At 47.5% G+C, this 27948-nt stretch overlaps 1 protein-coding gene across 1 annotated transcript in view; it reads left to right on the top strand.

Annotated features, from left to right (window-relative positions):
- agmo (alkylglycerol monooxygenase) overlaps nt 1–27948 on the top strand; it is a 41074-nt gene that overhangs the window by 3510 nt on the left and 9616 nt on the right. Inside the window, exons 2-12 of the mRNA XM_076150263.1 lie at nt 1759–1889; nt 2472–2623; nt 13628–13731; nt 13885–13980; nt 15748–15814; nt 15901–15966; nt 16235–16314; nt 16688–16822; nt 19158–19274; nt 23261–23343; nt 24286–24391. Of these exons, the coding sequence (XP_076006378.1) occupies nt 1759–1889; nt 2472–2623; nt 13628–13731; nt 13885–13980; nt 15748–15814; nt 15901–15966; nt 16235–16314; nt 16688–16822; nt 19158–19274; nt 23261–23343; nt 24286–24391 (1137 nt within the window). The remainder of the gene's footprint in view (nt 1–1758; nt 1890–2471; nt 2624–13627; nt 13732–13884; nt 13981–15747; nt 15815–15900; nt 15967–16234; nt 16315–16687; nt 16823–19157; nt 19275–23260; nt 23344–24285; nt 24392–27948) is intronic.

Raw genomic sequence — 27948 nt, 5'->3', positions numbered from 1 at the left:
ATTGTCCTTGGCGAAGGTATAGGTGATGGAAATGCGTGCGTGTGTGCGTTGGTAAATGAGACAAGCTCCTTCCTCGCACAGCCGCCGCCTCGCTGAGCGGTTCTGTCCCGAGCTGTCAGAGCTCCAGGCTGTGGAGGTAAAACTATCTTCTGGACAGGGGAGCGAGGAGAAGGGGAGGTTTGGGCCACGGCCAGGATGATAATCTGCCTCTCGGGGGGTTTGGAGGAGGTCTGCCTGCGCTCCCAGCACATTTGTTAGCTGCGGCGCTGCAGTCGGCTGCCAGATGTTGGAGCGTTGCGTGTGATCGCAGCTCCCTGGTGGTGCTCTCGCCTCTGCTCACACACACACACACATGCATTCTCACACACACCTGCATGCAAACTTATGAGCGCTCACATGTGGATATGCGCACACACACACTCTCACTTCCATGAACCTCCACACACACGCACGCACACACATGCACGTTTCCTCCCGTCCCACCTGCAGATGTGCTCCTCTGCGGTCTCGTCACGCCCTTCATTCCTCGCTTGGTGGGGCCGTGCGCACCGGTTACGCCTCCGCTGACTCTTGGTCATCAAACGCCTTCAGCTGAAGCTCACCATCGCGCCGACACTCACACGCCGCTGGAGTCGTACCGGTGACCTCTGCGCTAACCCCGTCCCTCTCTAATTAGTTCCATGTTTGACAGAGCCATTAAGAGGTTATTACATGTTTCTAGCAGGGTTAGAAACACACGCCTGTCACTGGATGTTTGGTTAGTGGTTACCAGTTGATTTGTGATAACCAGTAATTAAATGGCTTCGTTTTTTCTTGCACTTGAATGTAAAGTTTTTTTTAAAAATAGAAGGCTTTCATATTGTTTAGTTTTTGTTGGCGCTGTTAAAATGTGAGAATCGTGTGGTTTCTCCTGCAAAAACAGCTGCTAATTAAAGTGCAAAACCTCACACACATGTTTGTGTTGATTCAACCACACACTCATCAGCCACGTTGTTACGCCGCGTTTGAAGTCAGGGTGACAAAAGATCAGTAAAAGTTATTTTTAATAAAGGAAAAATGTTGATGTAGTTTCTGACTTTGTATGGAGATTAAAAAAGGGAGAAGGAAAACTTTGAAGTACATTTAAGTTCACAGGTAATGGGGTGTGAGTGTGTGGGAGTGTGTGTGAGAGCCTAGAGTTATTGCGTACTTATTATTCTTTATCATTCTAGATTTTAGATTTTAAAAAATAAAGTTGTTTCTTCTCATTGGGATCTAGATTATAAAACCAAATAAACATACTTAACAAACCACAAATCTAGAAAAAATGTAATGTAGAAAAAAAATAGCAGAAAATTATTGATTGGGGAAAAAAATTGAAAAATTGAAAAAAAATATTATTCTTAGTTTTCTTTGGTAGATTCTAAGTAAAGAAAATAAATAAACTGATAAAAACATGTTTTTAAGGATTGAAAAGGTTAAGTTAAGTTAGTTGGTCTTACTTAAACTTACACGCATGAAACGGACCAATCAGCTGCTCTGCTTACATTATGTCTCTAATCTCCTGTGACTTTCTTCCTTTTCTAAAGTCCAATCAAATAAACAAACATAATGCATCACAAAACATCAAAGGCCTCAAAGTTTCCACTCACTTCCCAAAACAAATATTCAATCTGAACACAGCTGCTAAAGGCAACATGGAGCCAGAGAGTGTTGACGTTAACTCTGTGTGTGTGTGTGTGTGTGTGTGTGTGTGTGTGTGTGTGTGTGTGTGTGTAGGCCACTCCCTTCTTCGTGGGCCTGATGGTGCTGGAGTTGGTGGTGACTCTGATGAAGACCGGAGCTCCGTCCGTCACCATCACTGACGGCCTCACCTCCATCTCTGCTGGGATGGTCTCCAGACTTCCACTGTGAGTGAAGGCACCACACACACACTCACCACACACTCAGTAAAGAGTTACAAAGTCAAGTTAAGTTATTCTCTGGCTTTCCAAAACATTAGATACCCATATTTTGATAGAGTTAGAGCTCAGCGATGTGGACTTCTCCTGATTAAACCCCATTAGTTTATATTTAATATTACAGTTTGTGTAATTTACTAAACCCTCCTATAACCATTGTTATCTTTATTATTTTAATCATTTTATTGTTCTTAAATGTTAGATATTTAGCATTTCTGTGTATTGGTCTCTGTGGTTGAACGTTAGAAATGAAAGCAGCTTCAGTGTCGGCGTCCTAACAGGAGCAGCAAACCATCAGGACAGTGTGTGAGATGTGAACCCACCCACTCAGCTCAGGGACCAGGGCCAATCAGGCACAATGAGTGAAAACAGCTGTGTGGGTCATGAGAGTGCAGGACCTTTCTTCATCTCCAAGCTGCAGCTCCTCTGACATCATCATCATCATCATCATCATAATACCTGTGTGCTTCAGCCTCAGCTCATAAAGTGTGTGTGACCTCTTCATTGTGTGGCTGTGTGTGTGTGCTTCAGGTTGTTGATGCGGGGCTGCGAGCTGACCACCTACATGTACGTGTGGGACCGGTACCGCCTGGTGGAGCTGCCCTGGGACTCGGCCTGGACTTGGTGGTTCACCTTCCTGGGGGTGGATTTCTGCTACTACTGGCTGCACCGCCTCGCTCACGGTACAGCACCAGACTCACACTGAGCTCCGACATAAAAGAAACAGTCTGACAGCTATGAAATATCGGGGGGTCATTCATAAAGCACGGTGCCAGAATCTGTCACAACCGCGTTCACTCATTCATAAATGTACACAGACACACACACACACACACACACACACACACAGACACACACACACACAGACACACACGGACAAATGAAACCTGCTCCAGTCTGACAGTAAATGTCTGTGTTATGACATCTGTGTGATGTTTGACTCACGTGTTTGTGATCAATGACATGTCAGTCCAGTTGATTAGTCACTTTATTTAAACACAGTTTTTGTTTTGATCCGATCTCTCTTGATCTCTTTGACGGCAGAGAAATCCCTTTAACGTATATCTAACACATGTAGCAGCTCATTTGCAGGCTGCTTTTTATTTCCTTTCAAACGCTCCACTGTTAATGTAAATGAGCACAGCCACAAGTGCTGCTAACAAGGATCAGCTGCTGCACACTTTAAGGGCCCAATGTGTGCAGAAGACAAAGGAGCTCACAAGTGTCCTTTCAGAGTCCATCAAAAATAATGTAACCAAGGATCGGTGCAAACCAAACAACACACCACAGAGCTGATAACAACACTAAAGCCTCAGTTTGATGTTTACTTCCTGTTATTCTCCATAATCCGAGCTGTGATTAGGTCTCATACATCAGACTTTGTGTCCCGGATTAATTCATGTAAACGATAGAGTTTCCATCTCTTTCATGTTGCCTTCAGATAATATTAACACACACGGGTCCAAAGTGAGCGGAGGATAAGAGGTAGTAAAGGTTGATTTAGTTGCGTCCCTGCAGGGAGGCGGCGTGGAGATAGCGCACACATCATGCTTTCCTGGACGTCGCGGAGGAAGCAATTATTTTTGAGTTACATCCAGCTGCTTTTGAGCCTGGCAGATGTGAGAGGCCGTGATCTCCAGAGGGCTGCGGTCTCAACCCGGCCCGGCGCTGAAACAAGCTGTAAATAGTGAAGCCTTAAAAGCAGCGGCAGCAGCGTCGACGTCGTCCTGAAGCATCGCTGAGAAATAACAAACGGGGGGGAAAAAGCCAAACGCCAGACATTATTTCTGGTTGTGTGTGTGTGTGTGTTTGATTGGTCCGGGGCCAGATGCGGCGCTGCCACACGGCGCTGCGCTGCAGAGGAGACATATTTATTTGTGGGCTACACCGATGTTTATTTGTGTCAGCTGTGCCTCAAGCTGCCCACCGTCTGCTCCGCATCGTTGTTGGACCAAAGTCCCCTGCAGGCGTGTGGAAGTTTGAGTGTGCCGAGACAGAAGCTGCGTGTTTAAAGCCGCCGCCAACAACAGCTGGCAAAGACGCGGGCCAGACGAGGTTTTGAGGTGACAGAGAACATCGCCTCAGGACGAGAGTTTGACACTGGCGCTCATTTTTACCCTCATGATGCTCTATACTGCTCTATTTTAACCTCCTGCTACCAGAGCACAGGATGGGACTGCTGTGTGTGTGTGTGTGTGTGTGTGTGTGTGTGTGTGTGTGTGATCAGACAGTGATATGGTGTTTAGACTGTGACTCGGTGTCCCAGTCCCCCTGTGGTTGCCGTGGCAGCAGACTCTTGCCACATTCTGGTGTGTGACTTGGACCTCACACCTGGCTGCTTCTTCTCTTCTTCTCTGGCTGAATTAAAGGTTGACGCCTTCACAAGCGTCGGGCCGTCACAGATCAAAGTTAACAAGAGCCGAGAGACTCCAGAGTAAAGTGTGTGTGGGCCAGGAGAGAGAACTAATGAAGTGAAAAAAGCTTTAAACTGGTGTGAGGAGAGACGTGTCACATGACACAACTGATTATGGGTTCATTACTGTAATATTGATCAAAGTGTCACAAAGATTTCCCTTCACATTTTGTGGTTTTAAGCTGTAAATTATTTTTTTTGCTGATGAAGCTTTGTGCCTATTTAGTTGAGATTGTGAAGGTTGGTAGCTTTTGTGAGACGGTGAGGACACACACACACACACACACACACACACACACACACACACACACACACACACACACACACACACACACACAGGGGATGCCAGCGCAGGACTCTTGGCTGAGCTCAGTGACTTGAATTGTTAGAAACGTTCCCAGTGCCAAAGCCAACACACCGACGCTCCAAGTAGCGTTTGGAAATCTTCAGTCAAGCCAAGTTTCTCACCTACGGCCCCATCGGCTCAGACTGAAAGCTGCTACCTGAAGCTTCTGTAGCTGTAGAGTGCTTGTTCTTCTGTTTGAAGGTTGTGGATGCTTTGCTTTGGAGTGAGTTTCCTCTGATGTCAGCTGATCTCAGTGTCCATTTATGACCTTCATCTGAGTATAGGTGAAGTTCAATCCTGCTGACGGTGGCCTCAGTCATTCTGCTGAGGCCAGAGACTAGACTGGACCGGTTCTCCTAATCTGTGACTGACAGATACTCTGTTAACCCCCGGTGACCTTACAGTGCTGCTGTAAAACAAAGGTCACATCCATGTCCCTGAACGCAGCACAAAGCAGCATGTTTCAGTGATAAACATGCTCAGATAATCTGCCCTTTGACCCCTGACAGTAAGGTAAAGGTGAAGGTAGAGTTTGTTTGTGTAACTTCACAGGTGAGAGGACAGCAGTGAGATCTTTACAAACATCGTCCCTGTTAAACACTCCGACCAAAGGTTGGCGAGGAACTCAGGATCAGACCAACCTGAGGGTCCTGTGGACTGAATACGGGGCCAGGTCGCCATGGCGATGCTCCTGCCGAATAATACGGCAAACAACCTGTAAAGTGATTTGCTGAAGCGTTGCTCTCATCGTCCCCTCTGTTGCATCACGTCTCCCTTCGGAATGCTTTCATTTGGGAGCTGCCGGAGCTTTTATGTCTCCAAACTTTCCACTTACTCTCATTTCCTCCTCTCCCGGCCCGGCTCGGGGTTGTTATTGTGGAACATTGTGGGGTGGCAGATAATCGTCTGGTGCTGAGCGGCCGCAGCGCTCGCGTATGATATAAGCTTTTTCCCCTTGTTACCAGAGGAAAGTGGCCCTTTTGCGACCGCAGGGCAGGGCGGCCTCGAGCGCTCACTCCTCACTGCGCTCCGGCTGGGGTCGCCTCGGTCAACCAAAAATCTGACCTCTGGCTCATTCCGCGCCGAGGCTCAGACAACCTGTTCCAACTTAGAGCGCGTTTGATGGCGTTTTCAGCACAGGAGGAACAAAAACAGAACACATCCTCATGAAGGAGCAGGGGAGGGGAGGGGAGGGGGGAAACGGCGTCCATTCCAAAAACTATTGTGTGAGAAGTTTGGAGCGATAAATCTCCATATTGCACAAGAAAGGGAAAAATGCAATCGAAAGCTGGGAAGAGGGAAAGTTTGACATGATCCGCAGGGAAATAGGAGACCTCGTTAGCTGCACTGTAACATCTCATTCCGAGTGTGGAAGCTTTATGGCCTCTTTCATAGTTTCCCTCTTCATGACTTCCACTTGAAAGGAGGGATTGAAGATAATGAAGTCTGTCTGTGCCGATGCCATCTCTGTCGTTTGGCCTCGCCGTGCGATGCTGGAGATAAAAAAGGAAACCCGACTTCCAGCCCCTCCCCCTCCTCTCCCCACACACCATTCCCATACTCTTAGCTCAGCCCTGCGCTCCGTGTCTGCCTGACGTGTTTGGCTCCGTGTGATGATAATCCTCCATGGTAAACGTTTGTGTGACCTTTGTGCAGGCAGAAAGACGTTTCAGGCTCGTGTTTGTCTTCTGGCTTTATGTAATGAGTGTTTGTTTGAACCTTTTGCCGTCGGTGTCAGGGTCTAAATACCTCTGGATGCGTTGTGTTGCATTCATGGTCCTGTGAAAACAAGCGTAACTTTATACGCTCTAAAGTAAAGAATTAAAGGGAGATTAGCTTTTTGTTATTTTCCCTCGCGTTTGTTGTGTGATGTAGTTTGGGTTGGAAATTTAAAAATCTATAGAAAATGCATCGGACACACACACACACACACACACACACACACACAGACACACACACAGACACACACTTTACTTCTTAAATTTGCTGATGTCGGCATGTCAAAACTTTGATTTTACACACACACACACACACACACACACACACACACACACACACAAATGACAAATCATCATCATCATCATAGTCCGGGACAGTGCCAGTGTCTGTTTTCACTCAGTGTGCGTAGAGAGAGAAGAAGCAGATTTGTTTGTTTTCTGCAAATTGAAAGCCTGCAAAGGTTTAAAAATAATGAAAATAAGAAAAAGTGATTCCTTTCTAAAGCTTTTGAAGCGAAGGACTGATTGCAGCTCAGTTGTGTTGGACGCCATCAGACTGTACAGGTGTACCTAATAAACTGGTAACTTGCCGTGTCATCGCCTTAGAGCTGCAAACAAACAAAATCCCGCTTCCCCCTCCTGACAGACGGGGCTATATATGTTCCAAACAGTTCTATTCTAAACGGGCCGGCTTCCAGATGCTTTTGGGTGAGCGGGAGGCCGGGCTAGGTTCGGATGCGGCCATGTTGTTGACAGACCGGCTGATTCTGTTTATTCTACCCTCATATCGGCGGGGCCTCTAATAGCAGCTCTGCCCTCAGACAGCATCTATATCCAGGCAGGCTGAAGCCATTAATCAGCCAGTCAGCTGTCCATACTTTGATTATATGTGAGGTAATGGAGTTATGTGCAGTCGTCTCACCGCACTGTTACCCTTATAGCCCCGGATCACGTGACGCCCACGCTCTCTTATCGCTGCGGCGCTGCGGCGGTGTCGTCGGGTCACGTCGTGTAATTTGAACAAATATGCGTGTGTGAGAATGAGAGACATCCACGTTCACACCGCAGAGGCATCAGTGAGGGAGTGTGTGTGTGTGTGTGTGTGTGTGTCTGGCTGCGGAAGGATCTTCAGGTCATTTACGTCCAAACTCAGTCACTCACACACATTGTTGTCCAAGAATTCATTTATTTTGTTCATAACTGTTTAAATGATGGTCTTGATTGACAGGTTGGTATAGATGGATTCTATGACATCGTGTTTACAGTCTGTGTCAGTAGTTTGCAGAGTTCAGGCTCCAGTCAGAGTGACGGTCTGAGATGATGGAAGCAGGTCAGGAGCTGCTGGAGTGGCAGAGGAGGAGCAGGAGTGTCTTCATCTCAGCTGTTTGCTGATTTCAAAACCTTCTGCTTATTTTCCTGTTGCATCAGAGAGTTCAGATTTGTCTTGGGTCATTAAATTAACTGTTTGTTTTTGAACAGGAAAGATAAAAGCTGGAAAACTGTGCAGAGAGGAAACTTTGTCCCGAGTGCGTCGGTGGATGAGGAGAAGCCCCAAAGCGCTCGTAACAAAAAAGAAAACAAACTTTAGCAGAAAGGAACCAGCGGAAAGAAAAAAAAAATCAAGATGGACAGGAATGACCGTAATCAAATTTCCGCAGTAAAAGGTTTTTCCCCCGTGGCGTTTATCAGCGAGCGTCTGGGCGGAGCGCCCGTCTGCGGCCCTCTGAGCGCTCCAGCACCTCGCTCCATCCTCTGACTGTGTGTTTGGCGGCGGCGGCGGCGCACACACTCCTACCCCTGCAGGCCCGCAGACAGCAGCAGCAGTTGTTAAGACAAACAGATGGGCTCAGCACTCCTCCGCTCTCCTCCCTCTCCGCCGCTCGTCCCCCGAGGAGACGCGGCCGATGTGGATGTTATTGTTTAAAAAGGAGCTCTCCTCCCGGCGGGGCGGGGGTTAACCTGCCCCCTGCCCCCCCCGGGCGGACGGGGCTTCATAAATCTTCGCTCTGACTGCGAGTTCCTGGCCCGGCGCAGGTTGGAGGGCCGACAAAAGAATCCGGGCCCCCGCTCTGGTTTGCTGGTTGTGTCTGGTGTGGTGGGCTCAGGATGTGGGGGTCTCGCTCGCTGCGGTGGAAGAGGCCGGTTGAACGGCCTCATGGGAGAGCGAGCAAACATCAACAGTGATCCGCAGGTCACTCTGTCTGCTGTGAGCCGGCGCTGACGCAGCCACACCGCTCCGTGTTATTGTTTTTAATTTGAGCCTCAAATATCAGGGTCGTTGCTTCACTGTGTGAAGAGTGGGACGATGAAGATCAGAGGAAGAAACAAAACAAAGAGGAAACTCCAGCTGGAAGTAAAGGCTCAGAGTTATGAAGTCTGCATTTGAAGCTCAGTCTTTCTTTTGTTTTCCACTTCTTCACTTCTAATCTGCAGCTACTTTGGTATTTTGGACCTTCATCACGAGTCATCACGAGTCATCACGAGTCATCACGAGTCATCACGAGTCATCACGAGTCATCACGAGTCATCACGAGTCATCACGAGTCATCACGAGTCTTAACGAGTCTATTCTGGTCGCTCTTCCCTCCGGATCAGCTTCTTAACTCTGTGTGGTGATGAAGGCCGGCTCATGTGTTCTCTTCTCTTCTCTTCTCTTCTCTCCTCTTCTCTTCTCTTCTCTTCTCTTCTCTTCTCTTGTCTTCTCTTCTCTTCTCTTCTCTTCTCTTCTCTTCTCTTCTCTTCTCTTCTCTTCTCTTCTCTTCTCTTCTCTTGTCTTGTCTTGTCTTGTCTTGTCTTGTCTTGTCTTGTCTTGTCTTGTCTTGTCTTGTCTTGTCTTCTCTTCTCTTCTCTTCTCTTCTCTTCTCTTCACATTCACAGAGCAGCACATGTGTCGTTACTCTGAGTGGCTCTGCTGCCCTCGTGTGCTCTGCTCACTCTCAGACCCCCCCCCCCCCCCCCCCCCCAGGCCCCCCCTCCTGGCCCCCCATCACCCGTCAGCGCCGTCGATGACAGATGAGACGATCCCCTCTGCAGTGGAGGAAGGAGGGATGAAGTGTGAATATGAAGGATGAATATGAGGGTTATCACCTCCACTGTGTGCTGCTCTACGTGCTGCTCTCTCTCTCAGCAGAGCGTCTGAAGCGGCTCCAGTCTGGGCTCCTTCTCTTTGTTCCTATTGGCTTTGGCAGCGGTTCTCAACCCTGCGCCCGGAGACCAGCGGCACTAAATCAGGCCTCTCACATGCTGATTGGCTGAAGGCTGCAGGTGGAGCAGGCAGAGGTGTGAACTCTGACCCACTCTGGGTCCCTGGGAGCAGGTGGAGAACCGCTGGACTAAAATAACAGTTCAATCACCAACATTGTGACATTCTGACCTAGTGAGGAGATTCTGCATCTGAACTGTAAAGAGTGATAATATCAGTGTGAGCCTGAGTGAACATAAAGTACGTAGGTGTGTGACACGATGACGTCTGTGTGTGTGTGTGTGTGTGTGTGTGTGTGTGTGTGTGTGTTTGTACCACACTAACACCTGCCTGCGTGTGTGTGTGTGCTCTCCTCTGCCTAGCTTGCGTGTCGTGTCATGTTGTGTTACGGTCGGTCTTCCTTCATCCAGCACTTCCTGCTGTTTCCACTGCTGAGGATGTAAAAGGCTTCACTTCCTGTCAGCTTCAGCTTTTTACCCAGAAGCTCTTGCATAAAAGCTTTTATGAACTGAAAATTGGTCGGGCCGCTCCTGTGCATGGAGTGTGTGTGTGTGTGTGTGTGTGTGTGTGTGTGTGTGTGTGTGTGTGTGTGTGTGTGTGTGTGTGTGTGTGTGTGTGTGTGTGTGTGTGTGTGAATACATTTAGGATTTCTTCAACTGAGAGAAACAAATTTTGCAGGTAGAGAACTTGAAATCTAATCAAGTCAAATAGAATGTGTGTGTGTGAGTGTGTGAGTGCCATCAGCCATTTTACCGCACACATCACATTTTATATACACATTTTAACACACTGTTAGCAAGAGCTGCAAGTGGGCCTGACCAGGGTTAGTGTGTTTAGTTTAGTGTGTGTGACTGAGCTGTGTGGACAGCATGAAGTATAGCGGCGGCGGAGGGGAGTTGGCCGGCCGTCCCGCCGAGTCCGGCGTTTGCTGTTTGAGTTGGCACCGCATCCAAGAGCCCGCCAATCCAAACAGTGGAACGCCGTTCACAGCCCATTACCTGTGTGACTGACAGGACGTCCGACCAGTCAGAGCGACGGACATCAAGGACGTCGCCGCTCGCTGCCAGGGTTTTGCCGTGGAGGGCGATGATTTAGCCGCCTGATTGATGTCCCGCTTAAAGCCTTCATGAGGTGGATATGAGCCTGAGAGACTGAGTCTGTTTGGCTTCTCCTCTTTTTGTCTAGTAATACATTTTTACATCATCATTATTCATTCTGCTGTTTGATGACCGTTGGCACAAAGCGCAGAGCCCCGGAGTTCCATTTACGGAGCCCAATAGGGCTTTGGTTGTGGCGTTTATGTGTGTGGGGTTGTGTAAGCACGGCTCCTGACGGGGTTGAGCTGGACGTAAACACACCCTGTCAAAGTCTAACTCGCTCACGTTACATGACTGATTATGACTTGGAGGCCTTGATTACGTGTCACCGTATAATTCAGGAGCCTAACTCAGAATTGTGCGGGATTACGTCACCTCGCTGCCGGTCCTCATCCGTCACAGGTCTGCATGAGGATCAATCACGGGTTGGTCTTGTTGGTGTCGGGCACGGCAGGCAGACTGTAGATAGAGCTGATCCTGAGGCAGAGGTCCAGAGTCCCTCAGGCCTCCATGTTTAGAGATTTAGCCCTGAATGGAAAACGTATAACTACACCAGCTTAAGTATTTTCTCCCAAGTGTATTAATGTTGCATCATGGGTAAACTTCTATAGTCGTTTCTACTAAAGACTAAACCTGAAGGTGTTTCACACTGCAGGACTCAGTGGATATGACTTCAGCCTATTGTGTTTCATGCTGCAATGCTTCTTGGGAGTTGTAGTGGACTTCTCTCAGAGATGTGTTACACACACACACACACACAGTCTTGAACCTTTGAGTATTTATCAATAAACCTACGCAGGAAATGAACTTTAACGTCCCGGAACGTTGGCCGATTGAAGTCCCTCCTCCCATTTTCCTACTCTGTTGCCGTGGCCAGGACACGTTGCTACGGGAGGGCTGTCATAACTGTCCTCCACCCATGTAGCTCGCCCTCTTCCCCTTTGTTCTGAGAAACGGGATGCATGTTCACCCTCGCTGGAGTCCAGATGGCGGTGGCGTCCTCGGCGTTCCTGGGCTCTCGCTGGGAACGTTGGGCTCTGTGGCATTGGTTCTCACCATTAACAGGCCTTCCCTCCTGAATAGACGCTGCCAAACTATGCAGTGTCCTGCCGAGCCCAGAGATGAGGACATGGGCTTGCAGTGAAGCCTAGCAGTTCCTACTTCCTAACAATGACAACGAGCATCAATCTTCCGCCCGCCCCTCCGTCCCGGACCCTGCCAAGCTCGATTCCAGCGAGGAGAGAAAACATTGGACTCAGGCAGTTGGAGTTAGACAAAGGCTGGATTATCTGCTGGACACGTCTCTGGATGTCTCCGGGCAGGACGGTTCAGCTCACAATCCCCTCAGGTTCAGAGCGGAAGGAATGTCATCATTTCAGCGTAGAAACACATTCTTCTCTTTACTTCTTCTTCTTCTTCTTCTTCTCTTTCTTAACGTCCAACCCCGTGGTTTCGATTTCAACTCCTTCCAAAATACGCCGTTTGACATCGGACACCGTCTCCACTCAGCCCAGCACTTCTCAGTATTCTCTCACGCCTGCTGCAGTCGAGCAATAACCCTGTGAAATGAGCGAGGTGTGGAGTATCGCTGCTCAGGAACGGTAGTTTTCACTCGGAGCTGCTGGGGTTTCCCTGACACTTGAGGAATTACACGTTTAACTGATTGGAAAAAGCTGAATGTGTTAGGTCCACACACACACACACACACACCTTCAGTCTCACTCTTTGAGCGATGTGTTTTTTCAGGTGTGGCGGACGCTCGAACCATTGGGTTTTATTGCTGCCGGTCTCGATAGAATTCAGGAGTTTATTAAAGAGTGTGAAAAGAGTCGTGACTTCAGAACGATCTCAAGCTCTCACTGAGGGAGGGGAACCAGGAGCTGAGACGCAACCATCAATGGATCCATCAGGAACCTCCAGTCTCTCTCATGCTCTATTTAGAATTCAGGTTTTTGAATTTGTCCTCTCCTTACATTTGTGAGTCAATTGTCACAAAATGGTGCAATGGAGAACATCTGGTCCAAGCTGGTTACATCCATTATTGTTGAGTGTGTGTGTGTGTGTGTGTGTGTGTGTGTGTGTGTGTGTGTGTGTGTGTGTGTGTGTGTGTGTGTGTGTGTGTCTGTGTGTCTGTGTGTCTGTGTGTGTGTGAGACCACAGGTTCATTCATCTTGATTTGTTTTTCTTAAACTGTAGATCTATAGTTTAGTGATCATCTCATTTATTATCATACCCCAGCTCACATCACGGCCCTCTGTCCTCCTTTAATACCTCGGGCTGCTCTTCCTCTCTGAACTCACTATAGACTATAGATAGACTATAGATAGACTGAGTCTTTGCGGTTGGGCAGTATTTGAAGGTTCCTGTTCTCTCATGTTGGGCCGGAGGAGGCGGGCGGTGCCAAGAAGCACAGACGTGGCGGGGTGGTCCGGAAAAAGGCCCGGAGATCCAGTGAAACTTAACAAGCGTGTTCCCTTTGGATGTTAAAATGAAGTGTAACACAGATATTAATGTAGCAAATATCACAACACAGCAGAGGAATGTAAACTGGAGCGCTGGGACGTCAGCTACAGCCGAGGACCCCCGCCGCTCCGACAGCTCCAACCAACCCCCCCAACCCCCCGAAATGGCTGTCCGGGCTCAGGCTCGGCTTTTCATCAAGGCCGGTCAGGAGCAGGACCAAAATGGCTCCTTGTGGGGAGTAGAAGTGTCTAGTTACTCATCTGGGGAGGAGGGCGGGTGTGCGGTTTGATTCACGGAGATAAATCACTTCTGGCCGTGATGTAAAGGCAGCCGAGTGTGTGTGTGTGTGTGTGTGTGCGAGGGTTCAAGGCCCGTGCACCAGCAGGCTTAACAAGGAGTCTGTAACCGGTGTGTGTGTGTGTGTGTGTGTGTGTGTGTGTTTGTGTAGAGGTCTCGTTCCTCTGGGCAGCTCATCAGGTGCACCACAGCTCAGAGTACTACAACCTGACCACCGCCCTCAGGCAGTCCCTCACCCAGCAGCTCACCTCTTGGGTAAGACTCGGCTCAGCTCACGTTCCATGATGAGTGGAACACCTCAAAGTGTTGGCAGGAAAGCTTTGAGAAGATTTTTCCATTTGCTTTTGAACATATTTACATTTTGCTACTTCCAAATAGAGATCTCTATTCCTCTCTTCCTCTCCTCAGATCTTCTACCTTCCCCTGGCTCTTGTTGTTCCTCCCTCCATCTTTCTGGTTCACACCCAGTTGAACCTGCTGTACCAGTTCTGGATCCACACGGAGGTAAGACACACTGATAAGACCAGAGCAGATGTGCTGATCACACATTGCCACACAGACGACAATGAGACAGTTTCTATGGTTTGTAGCTTATTTGTGTCCGGTGACAGAAGGTCACATGGTGATTGATTAAAAGAGAGACAGGATGATCATCAATGTAAACTATTTGCTCATTCTAAGTATTTCTCCTACCTAATCAGCAGTTTTCTCTCGTAAATTTGGCCTCTGGTAACTTTAGAATAAGAATAAAGACCAAACCATTAACTGCAGCATGGAGGCTGGAATAATCATAAATCTACTGATCTGATCCAACCCTATGTTGTCACTGTATGAGGTCACTGATCCGTCCACCGCCGCTGCTGCGCCGAGTTGAAAGGATCCTGTGAGTGAAAAAATGTCTGTCAAGTGATCTAATTCCCTGCGCCGATACTAATCCGCCTCTAAGTGGAGCCTTTGTAGACGCAGAGCTGCAGTGGAACCTGCCTTTAATAAAAAATAATGAGATTTTATGAAATATTCCAAACAGAAGCCTGAGCGCTCTCCCTCCCTCTCAAGTGAGTGAGAGGGAGGGAGGATCGCTTTTACAATCCCCACCATCGTTAGAGGGGAACGACTGGATTTGGAACGCCTTCCATCTTTTAGTGCACTATTAGTGAGAGCGGTGGTAGGCGTCACTCTTTTCTGACGGATGTGATTTATGCTTCTTTGTGGGGCCTTTTTTTTTTTTTTGATGTCACCTAATTTATTGCCGCGCCGCTCCAGCCTCAGGAGCTGGAGCGATGTGGCGGAGACCCCGGTTCATTCAAGATAAAAACTCTCACGCTCGGCCGTCCAGACGCAGTCGTTACGTGGAAATAATGAATCACCGCGGGAAGTCTGTCCGTCCAAACGTCAGAATATCTGCCAACGTCACACCCGGACAGAAACTGGAGCCGTACTGCACCATGTGACAGGATCTCCAGGGGCGCTGTTTGGGTTGGATAGATTTATGTTACAGCACTGTGTGTGTGTGTGTGTGTGTGTGTGTGTGTGTGTGTGTGTGTGTGTGTGTGTGTGTAAATGGGTGTAACCGCTATCAGCCGTCTTGAAGTTCTTGGCACCTTTCCTCACTTCCCCACTATTTGTTGTGCTACCAGTCCATAAATATTGTTCTTTCCATCAGGAGGTTTTGGCTCGGTCCCTCCTGGACTCGGACACTGATCTCTGTTTTTCTTAATTTAAGAACATATTTTACCTCTTTGATCAGCAAAACCCAGAAGAATAATTATGAACATATGAAAGTGAAGTCGACAGCTCCTCTTAATTCTTACCAAGGAAATTAAACTCATACACTAACCACCGTCTCCCATCATGCATCTGTCTGACTGCTCTCATGGAGAAGAATTGAAATTCACATTAGAACCTAAACATTTTCTTTTCCAACTGCTTCCTGCCCTGCTGATCCTCCGGCTTCTGCTTTGATAGAACTGTGAGCTCATTACTGACGGGGCTTGAAAACAAATGTGACCTGACCAGAGTTTCCACCTGTGAAATAAATATCAGAATCTCTTCAGCAGACTCTTCAAACACATTCATTCTCCTCAGATGATGAACCTTCTCCCATTAAAAAGCTCCTGTGAGATTTCCTCCTGCACAGACATCAGGACAGAACTTCCACCTGTAACAACTATTACAACAACCTTTTGTAAACACGATCTGCTTCTCCTGCTCCACACAATCAAGCAAAATATGTCAACTTTGGTATTTCATTCTTGACGTCCTTTCCTTTAGATGATCAAGGACCTCGGACCTCTGGAGTGGATCTTTAACACGCCTAAACATCACCGAGTTCACCACGGTAACAGATGCTCACAAGGGATGTTGGGTTTTTAAATTATTTCTTCATGAACCTCTACTGAAACATCAAACTGAATACCTTAACAGGCCGGAACGCTTATTGTATCGACAAGAATTACGGAGGGATTCTGATCGTATGGGACCGATTGTTTGGTAAGTGAAACATTCAGCTGCTTTTTAAATTCATATTGGTGTGGAGAACATTGAAACAAATCACAGACTGAGACGCAAGAACCAGTTTGACACTGAACAAACCAGGACCTGTGAGACTGGAGATCATAGTTGAGTCTTTAGGTTCTCATCCACCATATCAAACTATATGCAGATGATATCCTGACTCCAAAACTGCATCAAAGCTCTTCATTAACTTGGATTTGGTGCCGTTCTTTCTAATCAAAGCTGTTAACTGTCCTCCCTTTAGATACGTTTGCTGAAGAGAAGGACAAAGTGGTTTACGGTCTGCTGTTCCCGATCAAAACATTTGAAATCCTGTATGTTCAGGTGAGTCCAGGCCTCCCTGTCGCTGCCCTTTAACCCCCCCGTCTGTCTGGGCCCAAGCCCACTCAGATCGATGAGGCATGAGCTCATATTTCCTTCGCTGGCTGAGTGGCCATTATGTAACCATAACATTATTACTCTACTTTAAACAAACTGCCCAGCTGAGGTGAATGAGGCCAATAAAATGAAATGCCAGCAGGGAGAAGTTATGATTATTTTCGCTGCCCTCACCGCTGGCAAACCAGAGCCGAACCGACCCGGCTCAGGATTGATTATGGCCCTGATTGATTCATTCAGGCTGATCTGATAAATGCAGGGTTTGATTGTTTAACGATGTTTAACTTGTGTGTTGTGTGTGTGTGTGTGTGTTTTTAAGTTGCACTACTATAAGCATGTGTGGAGAAGGTTTAACGCTTACAAGAAAATCAGCTCCAAATTGTCAAGTATCGTCAAAGGGCCGGGCTGGTCGCCGGGGAAACCTCGCCTGGGCGACTGCAGCAAACACCCAAAGGTTTGTAAAAATACTTTACTAAGGGGAACATTTTTCACCATAATGCCCTCCTGCTTTATTACCTATCATTTTCACACACACAAACACACACACACACAATAGGCCAGAGTCACTGCGAGCATTCCTAGTTTGAGGATTCACATATTCTACAAGTTTTACAAGAATCTGCCACATCAAATAAAGACTGTGAGCCTTTGTAGAGGGAACACAATAAGTTGGTTTTCACTGTCTTTAAATGCAGTCTGCGGGATCCAAACCGCACGCAGAGCAGTGTAAATATATGTGCATGGATGTGTGTGTGTGTGTCTGTGTCTGTGTGTGTAGAAGAAGTACAGACGCTAGTTGTATGCCCCAGCGGTTAGCTTTGAAACAATGCTGATGGTGTCACGTATTTAGTTCTTTCATGCTTCACACTTTTAAAAAATCCCCTTTGACTTCACAATTAAACCGGCCCCTTAAACTCAGCAGGGTTAACGCGGACGCGGCTGGAATTTAACGAAAATATCTTGAAAGGCCTCTCGCTAGACGGGCGCTTGTTGATATCTGACGGCCGCCGAGAGAAAAGAAAGCAAAGGGAGCGAGAGGGTAAGTCAAGGAGGACGTGGTTGAACGTGTTTCAGGATTTTGAGACTAAGCAGAGCCGTGTGCTGGAATACCTACAGGGCTGGGATGGGGGGAGGGAGGGGGGGAACCCACATGTGCCGGTTTGCTTGCCCGGGATCCTGGGAAAACCCCCTTAAATAAAGGCCAGGCCGCTGTGATCGGCCGGCGTATTAATACTTCATCCCTGAAGAGCTCAGCTTCATCACGAAGCCCTCAGGAATAATCGCTTATCATCAGCAGACCAAACAGGTCAAATGACTCAGGGAATTCTTAGCGTAGGACTCATATGTTCCGACGTGTTTGGGGAAACCGCTACACCCAATAAATCCACGCTGACTTTAGTAGACGGAACACAACAAGCTAATTTTTCGGCAGCCGTGAAAACTCGGCCTGTAAGATGGTGAAGTCATGAAAGAGACGCAGGGACGTACGAGGGAGAGGCCGGGGAGGGGAGGGGAGGAGAGAGGGGAGGGATCCAGACAGACTCGAACGCAGCGCTTTGGCATGAACACGCTGTACTCGCTGCCTGGATCTGTCACATTATGCTTAAACTGTTTGTCTAAGAGATAATTTTCTACTTCTTCTTTTTCCCCTTTACATCACTTACATTGAGGCTTTGCTTGCTGCCGTGATGCAGCTGCTGTCGTCTCTGCAGCCCTCAGTGCTCATAGACGTCTGCAGGGCCGGAGAGGCAGCGTGCAGTCTGATACTGCTGGCCCCCCCGCTGTGATCCACCCTGATATCACCTAGCTCCGCCTGAGACCATAGGTCATGTGATATTTCGACCAATAGCAGGCCATGGGAGGGAATAGACCTGAAGGGCTCATTTGCGAAAAGAAATTAAGTTGTATTTTTAACAATATAAGATAAGTCAAGTCAACTTTATTTATTCAGCCCAATATGACAAACAGGCTCTCAAAGGCCTCACAGGCCCACAACAGGAAGTTCCCGGCCCCAACCAAAGATCTGTTAGAAGATGTATCAATCAAATAGGATGAGATAAAAACAAACAAAACCCAAATCACAGAGTTAGACCGGTATTGTATGAAATTCTATATGAATATAAGATTTGATTGGAATTGAGCAAATTTACTGCTCAGGTAACACAGAGGAAGAAGGCAGAATGGAGGCAAAGACAATAAGACACACACACACACACACATATATACAAATGGAGTCTCATGAAACAAAACTAAAATCAGAGGAAAATAAAGTGACTGAATGTAAAATAGGGATAAAGTGAATTATAAAGAGGAAGTGAAATCAGGGGTTGTAAATGTGTTTTCAGGAGCGTTTTGAACAAATGACGGGGTTGATTGTTTCGTGCCCCCTGTGAGCTGCAGCCTCACTGTTTGGAAGTCGTAACTGTCACAGTCGGTTGGAAAAAAAAAAAAAAAGTTGAAATATTTAGGAATGCAAGAAGCACAATAGAGGAGAGAAAGAGGTGTGTGTGTGTGTGTGTGTGTGCGCACGCAGTTGAAGGTTTGATGTGTTATAATAGCTTTATTGTTTATGTTTAAATGTTTAGCAGCAGTTAGTTATTCATGCATTTACACCTGTTAGAACACTGACATGAGCTTTTAAAAAAGTTAAAACTTGAGTGAATGACTTTTATCTGTGTTCTTTTAATAAAATCATTATTTCTGCTTCGGGAATCTGTGCAGAAAATTACTTTTCTCTTGTAAGAAATTGCTGATGGGGGAATTGCACATGCTTGCTTTTCCATGTGCAGGTTACCGGAGAGGAAGTGGCTCATAACCCCAGCTGGCCGATGCCTTTACAAGCGTATGTAGTGGTACATTTCCTGCTGGTGCTGGGGACTTACCACCACGTACACGAACATCAGGCGGTGCGTATCTGTCTGTCTGTTTGTCGCCTTCTGGAACTCTGCAGAGGATGTTTAGTTGCCTTCATTTTGGAGCTTTGATTTCCTTGCCCTGATTTTCTGGGGGTTTTAAACTGGCAACCTTGTGGTCAAACGAGTGTTCCTGTCATGTTTCTACTGTCCCAAATCCTCAATTGTATAGAGATTTAATTAAGTTAAGTTTTTCCTACATGAAATTCAACTGAATATGCTTAGTAGAGAGATTTCAACAAGCAACAACAAGCAAAATCAAAAACTGAGACCTTTTAGGTACAGATTAAAGTCATATATGAATAAAAAAATAAGATACAATATGGCATGTAATAATTGATTGGACAAGATCTAAAAAAAGAGGAATAATGCATCATAAGCAAGAATTAAAAATATAATACCAATATGATAAAAAATTATAGTTGAGTGAAGATTGATTTGATAGATGAGTCTTAGTTGCTGGTCTCAGAGTGGTGCAGGTTCTCTGATGAAAGAGTGTGTGTGTGTGTGTGTTTGTTTGCCGTGTGCGGGGCCGAGCTGCAGGAAAGGAGCAGCTCCGTCTCACACCATGACAGAATGACTGATCGGCATCCCCCTTTAGAACAACCTTTGTCTATTATTTTCCACTCCACGAGCCAAAAGACCCCCTTCCTCCCCGCTCCAAAAAAACAGGTCTCCTCAGTTATCTTTGGACGGCTGTTTTCCCCAGGCATAGTTTTGGTTAGCCAGAGAGCGCCGTCACGCCCAGCCCCTTCAAACTCCCAAATAAAACGGCCTGTCTCTTTAGTGATGGCTACCTCCTTCAGTTGTGGTCCCCCCCCCCTCCTCCCCTCCCCTCCAGGGTCCAGCCCCCCCATCCCACCCCGCCTCCTTCCTCCTCCTCCTGCGAATGAAACACCAGCTGGTGGTCCAGCAGTGAACACAAACGCCTTAATTGTCGAGTCAACCGTTTCCCAACCCAAATAGCCTTCAGGATGCAGCAATCAGGACTTGGAGGGAAAATAACAAAGTGAGCGCTCGGGCCCGACGATAAATCATGTCACTGTTATGTATTTATACCCACATGTTCACTAGCCGCTTATTTAGCTTGACAATTGATGATACACTACAGGACAATTTATGGGCTTAGCGCTAATTCAGACCCATGAAAACAAGTGAAGCTACTCTTTAATTACATCATCAGCCGGGCCAAAGTCTGTGTTTTATTACAGGCTTGGTCACGGTAACTATTAAAGGCAGCGAGGGCAAGTGACCGAGTCAGCACGTCCAAGCCTTTCAGAACGCTCCGATGATTTCATGATTGCAAAGTTGAGACCTCAGACCACCTGCTGTCAAAGTCACAGCTAACCAGAAGGGTTAGCAAAATAACCACATAGCATCCATCAGGTGTGTAGATATGTTATCATGTTGTAGAGCTTCTCTGCCTCCAGCTGCCTGTTGTGTATTAGTAATGATCGCTGTGTGAATCAAGGTCAAAGTTCAGATCTGTGTCCCCAATGTGAAGGAAGGAGATCAAAGTGAAACCTGGTGCTGGTCTGTGTTTGGCTAACAGGCCGCACGCTCGCCTCCGTCCCACATCATAACAGAAACCACCATGGATGAAGATTAAGAGCTAGCTGACTTGTAACGGAATGTCTTGTCCCCAAATTCAACTTTGTTAGCTCCCTCACAGACGGGTGAACACAGTAACGCCTCATAACCACCGCCAAGTCATTTAGTTACATGCTGCAACACAAACAAAGACTAGTTTCATTCATCTGAAATCTGTGTGTTCCTGCCTCACTTTCTTGTCTTCTTCTGCTTCAAATCTGCGGCTGCTAAATGTGGCTAGTTAGCTTCCCGCAGCTAGCCTAATAATCACACAGATCCAGTCGTATCGTTTCCATCTCGTGCTCGTCAGCACAGATGTGGCCCTCAGGTGTTTTCTCAGTAGCAGGACGCCGTCCAGCTCGCTGTCCTCGGCGTGGCGATAATAATGGCCGTAGTAATGGCCTGAATAATGAGTTAATCTGCGGAGTCTCGAGGGACGACAGAACAACACCGTCAGTCTGCCGCTTAAGTCACCGCGCTGCCACCAGATGTTAAATCACTCCTGTTATTGCTGGCGCTCAACACTCGTCCGTGTTAAAAATTAGCTCGACGAGTGAAAAACCAAACATTTCCTCTTTCCGTTTAAAAAAATAAGTCGTCGTGGATACGAGCGTGCTCCACCTGACCGCACTGAGGGACTTCCTGCCGAGGCGGCTTGGCTTTGCGTTCCCCTGAGGTGACGTGGGATCTGCCGAGTTCCCCTGCGGGGTTATTAAGCGTGAGTACGCTCACCGATACGTAACCTTCCACCATGACCTCATCCTACTCAAAATAACAGCTTCCGTGGCCTTTGAACTTTGCTGCAGCTCACTGTTGATCCGTCAGCTTTAACAAACTTGGACAGTCTGTGGTAACTTTCCCTCCCCGGTGATGGAAACTCCTCACTGATACGTGGAGCCATCCCAAAATTCCGTGCGTTTGATTCACGGAAAACATAACCATCACATCCCTCCGCGCTCCCAAAGAAGACGGATCACAGATTACGACTTTTGGGATAAACGTAAAGAAATGCTGTTTTATTGCGTCCTGTTGACGGCTTGATTCTGCGTCGGGCCTGCTGGGTGTGTGTGGGGGGGGGGGGGGGGGGGGGGGGGGGGGGGGAGGTTTGGCTGTCAGGCTCTGGATTGAGTGTCGGGGAAACATAAACCCAAGCCGACTGCGCTCGGCATCCTCGGGAGACGGCGAGCTTCCAGCTGCAGCCCTCAGCCAAGGCCGCAGGTTAGAGCGCCGGAATCAGACTGAACATCACGTTCCGTACTGCAAAGCACACATCGGCACGCAGTGTGTCTGTGTTTGAGTGCGTGTGTGTGTTTGTGAACAGATTCACTAAGGAAGTTCATTCAATCAGTACCGTGTTTCAGCTCTAATCTGAGGCAGTATATCATGTTGAATGTTTTGTGTCTGCACTCGTCTGTATTTCTTCCTTCTAGTTACTTTAGTTACTTTGTGGATTCAGATGTTACACTGAAGCTCAGGAATGATCATCAATCCAAACAGTCTCATCCATGTTGTCATGTGTTTCCCTCTTTCTTCACCTCCTTCGTTTCTTTCCCTCCGTCTCCACTTTGCTTCCTTCCTTCCCAGTTGTTTCCCTCTTTTCTACCTTCCTTCCTTCCTTCCCTCCTCCGTCCATCCCGCTCCCATCCTTCCTTCATTCCTTCCTGCATTCCTTTCCCGTCTGTCCTGCCTTGTTTTCTTTTTTCATTCTTTGCTTCCTACTTTCCCCCCTCTATTCCCTCTTGACTTCCTTCTTCTGTTTTTTTCTTCCATCTGTCCTCCCTCATTTCGCTTTATCTTGTTTTATTTCTTCCCCCACAAATGAGAAACAATAAGGGAACCATTTTTCACAACAATGGGCCTCCTTTGGATCGTTGAGTACAGCTGTTTAATTTGATGATCTGAACTTGAGATGGCGTGGATCTGCCTTGGTGGTGGTGTGTCTACTTGTACTTGTAAATCTCAGTACTCAGTGAGACTCGGCTCTGGGCTTGGCGCTCTCCCGTCGGTTGCTTTGGCGCCGCTCCGAGGCTATCGGGATTCAAACTACAGCCTCTTCCCCTGTGGTCGGGTCCCCCTGTCAGGACGCATCTGGGCTGATTAGAGCCTCTATGTAAACTAGGCATGTCAGTGTAAAGTAAGAGGCGGGGCCAGTTTATGTGCCAGTACACTTATGGCGAAGGTCAGACATGTTGTGTTTGGCTGTGAGGGGTAAACAGTCAAGCAGACGTGTGGTTCTGCTGCTCTCCCACTCTCTCCCACTCTCTTCCACTCTCTCCCACTCTGCTCTCCTGTGATCGTAACTTAACCAGCCATGATATTGATTTAAGGTTTCAGCTCTAATGTGTTTTTTCCCGACCTTATTTCTTATGGTAAATGTATCTGGATTGTAGATGCTGTCCCAGTTAACCGTTTGGGGGCTGGCGGCCTACGTCCTGCTCACCCTCACCTCCCTGGGCTTCATCATGGACCAGAGGTACAGCGCCGCCGTTTGTGTTTCAGCCCGGGATGAGGGATTAAAGGGGTTACGTATGAGAGATGGAACCAAAACAAAACTCCCGGCGCTCGCCTGTTTTTAGTGAAAATACGCCGGGGGTAATTCATAAGACGCGGCAGCAGATTTGACGTGACGGTAACGGAAAAAAGCATCACTCAGCCGCGCGCCATTGCTCATAAACGTCTGCGACTAGCTGCGTAGCGTAGCACAGCGTCACACAAAGACCAAGACGGTACATTTGTAGTAGAGAATGAAAGCTGGGTGATGTAAACTCTGCCGGGCGCTCATGTGTTAGCGATCATAAACTCAATCAACCCACTCAGTTGATCAGTCAGTTTATTTACACGCTTCTGTGTCTCCTCTCTGAAAACGCAGAGCTCTAAAATCAGCGAGTTTAGGTTTCTTTTGCTGATGTGACATCTATTTATCTTCGCCCTGTATTTAACAACGTAATCAGTTTGATATCAATGTTCTATTCTGGACGACCCCACACTTTTCCACGTATTCACACATTTTATGATAAGGTAACGTTCAGGGACAAATGTGTTATGAACAGTGATGAAAAGCTTTCAATTGATGCGTACGACTTCCCCTCTGCACTGGGCCCTAAATGTCTCATGGTGAGGAAGATGAAGATGGAGGTCTGTGCTCCTGTGCCAGGTCGGACTCGGAGGTCTTCATCTCTACATTATTTCTGGCTGTTGATTGACCTGCTAATAGACCCGGGCCCTCCCGCGTGTCCTCCTGAGACTTCAGGTCAAATCCATTTGAACTCTGTCAGCCGTAGAAATCTGGATTATTCCTGTAACAACATTACCGCAAAGATTTCCCATCGCCAGAGGTTAGAGGGCAAACGAGGCGACTGAGCTGAGCTGAAATGGTATTGAGCTCAGATTTGAGTTAATGTGCTCTCATGTTCAGGCCTGAGGCGCCCGTCTTGGAGATGCTGCGCTGTGTTGTCATGGTGATGCTGCAGAGATACAACTACGTGACGCCGCGGCTGACCTCGCTGGCCACGCCCATTGAGGTAAGATCAACTGTGTCTCAACAAAACAGGGTCACACATTCATATTTAGAGGCTGTGGTCAGAATGAACTCTCTGGGGAGCCTTTAAATATTCAGTCATCACATCAAGAACTACACCGGAACAAAACAGTTTAGTAAACACCACACAACAAAATAGAGATGAAACAAGTAAAAAAATATATATTAATGATATAAAATGTTGCTTTTAGAGAGTTTTTGATTTTCTTTTCAATTTTTGATATTTTACAAAAAATTTAAAATTGTAAAAAAAAAAAAACATTTTTCAAGTATTTGAGAAAATTCTTGAGCATGTTTAGCACTTGTAGTGTTTTGGTCTTAATCTTCAGAGTTTGTCAAATGATTAGTGAACGAGATAGAAACTGTAAACCGACCGGAATGAGGAAATGAAATGGAGACAATAAAATCATCTGAGAGGGCAGAAAGGAGCTGCAAACGTAGAAACCATTTATAGATTGTATGAAAATCCAATTTATTGCTCCAGTGTCTCTTCAAACTGACTGTTTACAGATATTGAGGAGTGATGGGGTCAGATGTGTTCAGGCGTCATCAGCAGCTGGAGGCTTCCGTCCTTCAGTCTCCAGGCTCAATCATTCCACCTGACTGCTTACATGTTAGAGATATTGACTTGCATTTAAACCTTGATGCAACCTTTAGACTTTTGAGGTTCTGTTGACAAGAATATAGTTTAGTCTAGTACCTCTGAGCAACACATTCAGTCATCTGACACCCGGAAGTCCCATTAATCTCGATACCAGAATATCAAGAGTTAACTTAACATCCTGACAACTCGCATTAAGAGGCCATTAGTGTTAGTTACTGTGTGTGTGTGTGTGTGTGTGTGTGTGTGTGTGTGTGTGTGTGTGTGTGTGTGTGTGTGTGTGGTTGTGTGGATGTGGGCCCCATCAAGATGAAATTGTAATGTAAACATAATGTACAGTATGTGGAGTGCAAACCGCAGAAGGCAAGCCAGTCGGCCAATCAGGAGCTTCCGCCGCATCGGTGGCGAGTTGTTGACCAATCAGAGAGATGAGTGTGTAGCTCTTGGCTTTGAGCAGCAGGAGTGTGTTTCCTGCCTCTTGGTCTGGTTTGGCTGATGGTATCTCAGCGTATTGATCTGAAAGTGAAGCGGTGCTGCGGCTCATCTCGCTGCCTGATCAGCACGCAGACCCGACACGTGTTTCTGCGACACGTAACCTCGATGGTCTCCCTCCTGTCAGATCAGAACGCATCTCGGCGCTGACGTCACATCGTAACGACACATCGTGTGCGTCTCTGGTCCATATGGGCTGACACACAGTTTGGCCTCCCGCCTGTCAGCCTCCGTCAAAACCTGTTTAGCACCGAGCACGGAGCCAGTGTGTGTGTCAGATGCGTGCGGCTTGGAAACTGGCGACTCCTTTTATGACGAGCTCAAATATATTCCAACACGTCCGCACAGAAATAACGTCAATCAACGACCAAATGAAATCAGCCGGCAAATAGATGCAATGGAAAAAACTGTAAAGATAGATGTGTGTGTGTGTGTGTGTGTGTGTGTGTGTGTGTGTGAGATTGTGTGTGTGTGTGTGTTCTGCTGCTGCTATGAACTTAATTTACCAGTTACTATTACAGTGTAAGTCAATGCAATATACCTATATATTGAATGACAGTGTGTGTGTGTGTGTGTGTGTTCGGTAGGCCTGTGGAGTTGCTGAGTCGGTGCTGGGATGCTTCAGTGTGCTCATATTGGAACCATACGGGCATGTAAGATGCCCATAGATTGATCCGTGGCTGATTATCAGAGGCAGGATGACTCAGCGACGCCTGCAGACACTAAATCACATTTAACTCCTGAATTAGGAGATAAATGTGTTGGAAACTTCCACTGTGGAAATGTTGACACTCTCTGAGCTGAATATGAATTATGTTACATGATGCTCTGACCGCATCGTGCTTCCCCCTGTGTGTGTGTTTGTGTGTGTGTGTTGTGTGGTCTGTGTTGTGTGTGTGTGTGTGGGTGTGTGTGAGCTGGGTGCTAAGTCCGGCCCTGCAGTTTTCTGATCTATGAGTCCAGATGCTTCGCCCAATTGACCATAAAATTGGCGTGCCTCTCTGGCTCTGGTAGATCGTGGGTGACCTCTCATTACTTGCCCTCCTCCTCTTCCTCCTCCTCCTCCTCTCTCTCTCTTTCTTTCTGCCTCTTGCCATCCCAGCCAGTGTGAGCGAGAGCAACACTTCTGGAACCAATTAGTGCCGTCTGCCACTTACTAGTCCCGGCTGATGAGATTTGCACGTGAGCGCCCGGTTGTTCCTTTTATTGTCCTCCTACTCCACATCTGTGCTGCTCAGGTGTTCCACCGCCGCTTTCTCTTTCCTCTCCTTCTTCTTTAAACCCGAATACATTAGAATGAGAATAGAAGGCCGGAGCTTTGAAAGGAGCCGGGTCCTGTATCTGCTGAGGTCGGTTGGTGATTTATTCAGCACATGCTACGCCGCCGTGTCACACTGACAGCGCCGCGAGTTTTATGCAGCCGTTTCCTTAAGCGAATCATTAGGCCTCATTTCAAGTCGCAGTAGATCAGTTTGAGCCGAATAAACGTCGGGCTGCAGGTGGGACTCATTGAAAATCCTCGTTTTTTTACTTCAAATGATTCCTGACATTTCTGTGCCTTTGTGTTGGCGTCGGTCGTCGGCGGCGGAGGAGAAGTGGGGGCGGCGCAGCACGTTTAGCTACTTTAATGATATATGGGTCTGACGTGTGAGGTGGCCGGCCGGCTCTTTGTTGCAGCGGGGGGGGCGGGGGCGTGTTTTGATCTCGGGCCAATCAATTAAAAGTCAGTCGAACTGAGAGAGAGAGGAAATTCACATTTAATTGTATTCAGGCTCATGCGATTGTACAGTGAGGGAGGGGGGAGGGGGGGGGGGCGAGGGTGGGCCTACAACAAAAAGAACTAACCAAAAAAAAGCAGGGTTTGGTTTGTGGTCCTTCAGACCGTCTGGTGTGATATACTGCACCCTTAAAGCTCACACTGGTATTTATAGCGGCTCTGGAGATTTCCCTCGTAAAGCTGCAGGCTTGACCTGTAAACCAGCGCTGCCTCGCACTCCCAGCCGCCCACTCAGCTGCCCCAACGTGCGTCTGTGTGGTTCGCTCAAAGGCCTCGCTAGGGCTCAGGCGACACCAGGCGGGAAACTCTGTGTGTGCGTGTGTGTGTGTGTGTGTGTGTGTGTGTGTGTGGAGAGGGGATGTATGAGGTTTGGGCCTTTGAAGTTGCATCACAACATCTCAGCGATGGTGAGTGATTGTTGTGGGTCTGTTGGAGAGAAACAAACCATTCAGGATCATAGGATGGAATGATGTTGTTGTGGGCTGTGATTGTGTTTCTAACTGTGATTCTCGGCACTGAACAAAGGTTGTAGGCCAACAAAGTCGTATCATTTTCATGCTACAAATATTGTGTTGACACTTTGTCCACGGTCCCTAACTGAGCTGCTGTCAGACCATCTCAGTCTGTTAAAAGGATCCGCCTGCACACACACACACACACACACACACAC

The sequence above is a fragment of the Genypterus blacodes genome, unplaced genomic scaffold, assembly GCF_046128005.1.
Source record: "Genypterus blacodes isolate CSIRO-AG114 ecotype Tasmania unplaced genomic scaffold, CSIRO-AGI_Gbla_v1 ptg000052l_1, whole genome shotgun sequence".
In the NCBI taxonomy this organism is placed as follows: domain Eukaryota; kingdom Metazoa; phylum Chordata; class Actinopteri; order Ophidiiformes; family Ophidiidae; genus Genypterus; species Genypterus blacodes.
Note: the sequence above shows the minus strand (reverse complement) of the source record. Positions and strands in the feature narration are given on the sequence as shown.